The 4,933-nt window shown below is 47.7% G+C and overlaps 1 protein-coding gene across 1 annotated transcript in view; it reads left to right on the top strand.

The window, feature by feature from the left end:
- Positions 1-4,933, top strand: part of LOC135391816 (uncharacterized) — a 37,317-nt gene that overhangs the window by 31,784 nt on the left and 600 nt on the right. Inside the window, exons 8-12 of the mRNA XM_064622292.1 lie at positions 1,331-1,526; positions 1,582-1,698; positions 3,742-3,925; positions 3,987-4,187; positions 4,479-4,708. Of these exons, the coding sequence (XP_064478362.1) occupies positions 1,331-1,526; positions 1,582-1,698; positions 3,742-3,925; positions 3,987-4,187; positions 4,479-4,708 (928 nt within the window). The remainder of the gene's footprint in view (positions 1-1,330; positions 1,527-1,581; positions 1,699-3,741; positions 3,926-3,986; positions 4,188-4,478; positions 4,709-4,933) is intronic.

Genomic DNA, 4,933 nt, shown 5'->3' with positions numbered 1-4,933 from the left:
GTAAGATTCTTCTCAGAGATACACTACACTGTTAAAACAGAACTTCATCACATAGCACGCTCCTAGCCAACCATCATACCGAATGATATAATTCTGTGTCCTGATTTGTTCAAAACAGGGGGGAGGCGCCTATCTGGGACAAGATGATCTGTCCCAGATAGGCGCCTCCTCCAATTTTCAAGTAATGAATGCACAGAATCACAGGCGCCGACTGCGGGGGGGGGGGGGGGGGGGCTCTTGCCCCCCGGAACATGAACTAGGGGGGGGGGGCGCCGCCTACCCCGGGAAGTCCACCTAAGAGACTGACACCAACCTTTGGGGCTCGGCGCGCGGGGGTCAAAAGAGCGAAGAGGCACCAACCCCAAAAATGCATCTTGCAATTTGTAAAATATGTGTCCGCCCACCATACTCATTATCACAGTAGAAGGGGAGGCGAAGAAACACACAGGATGACACAACACGTATAGCTTGAATTGCGCCCAAAGCAATCAGCGAGGCCAGTGAGGTGTAACGGTAGTGTCCGTTGGGAGCGGGTTCAACTCCCGCTGCTCCATTTCATTGACCATATTCACATATTGCGCGCATTTCGGGTCAAACACAGAGGATTCAATGCATTTTGTTGCATTTTGCATGCAGTTTTCAAAGGCGTACTGCCTTCAGTTGTGCACATGTTCACTGTTTACCTTCTCTCTGTTTCTAGTTGTTTTTTTCTGTTCTTCCTTCCTCTTATTCCTATACCAGTTCTGCATACATGATAGGATCCCGCAGGAGTGTGTGATTCTTCAGCTTTAGCTTTGTGTTCTTCATTTTTCTTTTCCTTATCATTCCTTCTTTTTGTTTTCTTTTGCGTTCTTCTTTTCTTTGCCTTTTTGTCTTGGTACCTACTGCGCGGTGCGCCCTTGCCCCCCCGGGAAAACGAAAACTCCTCTGCACAGAATGATATCATTCGGAATGATGGTTGGCTAGGAGAGTGCATTGCGGTGAAGTTGTTTTAACAGTGCACTTGGCTGCTTTGCTCTCACAAACGTACCAATGGTCGACTATGGTGTAGTTCTAGAAACAATTGTTGAATGTGGTTCTAGTCGGATCAACTTGGGCGGAAAGAGAAGTTTTGCCATTATTGGAATAGCTACCTATTCAAAGATCGCAGGTGAAACTTTGTGAAAAACAGTGTGCTGTGCAGTGCAGTGTGCTTGTGCTTGCATGGCAGAATTTTCGAATGTCCAAACAAAATATTACATGTTGATAACGTCAACAAATTTGAATGACGCGAAATGGCCTTGACATGCTCCTTTTATGTTTATTGGTATATCTTCTTCCCTTGTTACAGCCCTCAATAGCAGATATGATTCAGAAGATGACACCATGTAGCGAGGAGTGGGAGGAAACTATTCCACTCAATTGGAAGGTGAACCCAGCCAAGGACCTAGAGAGGTGGCCTTCGCCCTGTGTGCAGGACGTTCGTTCACCATCTCTTTTGATTCTCGGGGGTATCAACCTGAGTGCGCTGGACCAGGTCCTCACAGGTGGCTATATGCGCGATCACTTGTTAAAGAATAATATCGAAGACTTCTCTTATAGGGTGCGTGATTCTTCGCTATAACTTTGAAGAAAAGGAATGGAGACGTTGCAGCATGATGCCCCTTCCTCGTTATGGACATAGATGCGTCTTCATGAATGGCGAGATCTACATCATTGGTACGTTGACACACACACACACACACACAAAGTTAGACGGAGGTCAACATAAGCTCAGGACCTGAAGGGCGCATGTGCATTTAATGGGCATGTGTTGTGTGTGTGCTCTAAAGTAATTCCATGCTCACTACGTGAAACATTTCCAGAAGTAGTGAAATGGCACAGGCCTGGTCGAAGCTCGGATTAGCTAAAGGAGTCACTAAGGGACAACGTGTAAGATATTTGCTCTGAACGGTGTCATATCGTTCCTCAGAATATCTTATCAAAATTGAATTCGCTCCACAAGCTCCACGAGAAATCAGCACTGTACTGCACAGGAGCTGCACAGTGCTGGGACCTAAGGTGAACAGCGTTAGCTAGCCACCTGACCGTTAACAACATGGGGTTCCCGTTACGTCACTGGGTGACGTCAACCTCAATTATTTTCCGAGGGGCTGTCCGAAAGAATTGGGGAGATCTTAGAGCAAGTCCGGATCAAAGACCTTTCACCAGCTCTGCAGGTCGGCTACGAGAAGAGCTGTGCGTGGGTGCGGATAGAAATATAATTCTTTGACATCTGCGGATAAATCCGCGCCTCTCTGCGGTGCGATCGGATATCGACACTTTATCCGCATCTCTATCGACGTCATTTTAGGGGAGACACAATTGAGAGCACACAGTTGATCCAAAATGGTGTCTATGTGTGTCGTCTCTAGCATTGATGTGTCTGCTATTATTTGTATACAGTCGGACCTCGTTTTATGAACCCTCGATATACGAATTCCCTCAACTTACGAACGGCTCCACAGGGAACCAAACTTTTTCCGTGTATTTTGACCTCGTTTTACGAACCCTCGATATCCGAACTATGAACGGATTATTAGGGAACGGACCCAAAGTAGCCAAGCCATTCTGACCTCGATATACGAACGGGCGTTATGAACGTACAGAGGACAGGCCAATGGACCGGAGGATAATGAAAGTTCCTCAGTACATGCTGTCAAGGTCCAACATACAATGTCCCAACGCCACCACGTTCCACAAACATGATTCACCATTTCCTGAAAGTATAATTCCGACGTTTACAGCCGAACGGTTGTGAGTTTGGACCAGGTCTCCGAGATGGAAACATCTTGCCGTTCCAAGAGAAGGCGTTCAGTCCTGACAGCCGGGGACAAGGGTGATATTTGCCGTTGGAAGCAGTCTCATCCGCGCGCGATACGGTACTTTGAGGACCGGGTGGATGAGTCAAGTGTCAGACTTCTGTCATCTCTTCTAAACAGTATAGACCCTGCAGAAGGTATGGTGCAAAGCACAATTACGCAGTATTTTCGAAAATAAAACTTATTCAAATCAATTTCCCGTGGTTTGGTGAGGTATTTGTGCACTGCACACCTCGGACCTCGATATACGAATACCTCGATTTACGAACGATTTTCTGAGAGAGGCGGTTCTGAGAAGCGAGGTTTGACTGTATAACTGTCGTGCCTTTAACAAACGGACAACGGTGGATGACATAACGTTCCTTAGAAAGTCTGGACGGTAAAAAAACAACCTTGGTCGTCATGGTGGACACACCTATTCCAAGTAGTGCGGTTGCGTATGCGGCCGGGGACCTCATACGTGAGTCTACAGTTGGGTATGCGGATGACCTAAACCTTATCTGTTCTTATATCTTGCTCGGGCGGTTATTTCTGGTTACAGGAGGTGCGGTGTTTTCGTAACCTCCAACCAGCTTCTGAGATGACACGTGCTGCCTAAAAGGAAAGGCGTAAGACATTGGCATAACGGTTCATGTATGTTTAATATACCTGATACATAGCTCCCATAGACAGATATACCGACGTATAACTCTCGCACATTATACGTGATTTTATTACAGGGATTTTCTAGCTGCTACCACTGCTAGTATTGGCATTTCGGACATATTGCGTTTCGCAAATCAAAGCGAGTTGTCGTCAAATGACGTTTCGGGCCTTGCACGGGCGTCCGTGGGGCTTAATTGTTGTATTTTGATTCCTCCGCGATACACGTTGCTTGCTGAAAGCCTTACGTTCTGTACAGGGGGCTTCGATAACCGCGACGCTAACTACGGCCTACGGATATCCACCAGCTTCTGTTTCCGTTATAATGCTCGATCCGGGGAATGGAGCGTGGTGGCACCGCTCAAGCACGCAAGGGGTTATCACGGAGTCGCTGTCGTCAATGGCCGCATCTACGCTGTTGGCGGCGTTGACGCTAATGATATGTAAGTAGCCTCGACAACTTCTCTTTTTCTAGGTGAGTTGTCTGACATTTTCTTCTTGAAGGCTGCTGGCCAGCGTGGAATGGTACAACCACGATGATAACTCCTGGACCGTACTGGACAAGGGCCTGTACTGCGGTCGAATGGGAATGGGAGTGACAGCGTTTCAGAACAACCTGTGGGTAGTCGGGGGCATCGTGCAGATCACTTGCAAGCAGACATGTTCAACGGCATATGCTGAAGTCTACAATCCAGCAACAAACCAGTAAGCAACACTACCTATTATGGCCTATGAAGGAAGTACAATCGAATTTTAAGTCGGGGCAGAGGTTGGACGTTTAAACTACGTGTATCCCATGTGTGCTGTCCCTTTTCTTCGATGTGGTGCAATACTATTGCGTACGATGTTCACTTGACCAGGGAATCATCGGAGCAGATAATCATATTTATGATACTTGGGAATATGCACCGGCTGGTTTTAAGAAAACTGTCGGATGCCTGTAACACTTGGTGTGTTATGAAACCGCAGTAGAAACGACGTCCGCTTTTTGCGCAGGTGGACATACGCAGCGAGCTACTTACCGTCTCCACGAACGTGTGTGTCGCTTCTGAACGTCAACGATGCGGAATTATATTGCTTCGGCGGCATCTTCTACAACTCCGCGAGCGCAGGCAGAAAGCTGCTTACCATCGACGACATCCTAGTGTACACAGACGGCAAAAAGGCCTGGAAGCAGGTGGCCAGCATGCCTGCGCCACGCCATAACGCGCACATCATACAGCACAGTGAGTTCCTCTTGTTTTTGAGGGAGCTATTCCTTCAACTGATGTCGGTGCCCATAGCAGCACGACCCCTGCGCACACAAATGACACTTCTGGTGAAATGTTCTACTATAATGACTGCGCATGCGAAGTGTTTGGTAGCTAATGTGTACGGGGACGAGGTGACCCCTTCAACAGCAGGAATCCCTTTCCGCCACTATCCGTCTGAAGTAACCACGTCGCGCAAAC

Source organism: Ornithodoros turicata, chromosome 4, assembly GCF_037126465.1.
Source record: "Ornithodoros turicata isolate Travis chromosome 4, ASM3712646v1, whole genome shotgun sequence".
Taxonomy (NCBI): Eukaryota; Metazoa; Arthropoda; class Arachnida; order Ixodida; family Argasidae; genus Ornithodoros; species Ornithodoros turicata.
Note: the sequence above shows the minus strand (reverse complement) of the source record. Positions and strands in the feature narration are given on the sequence as shown.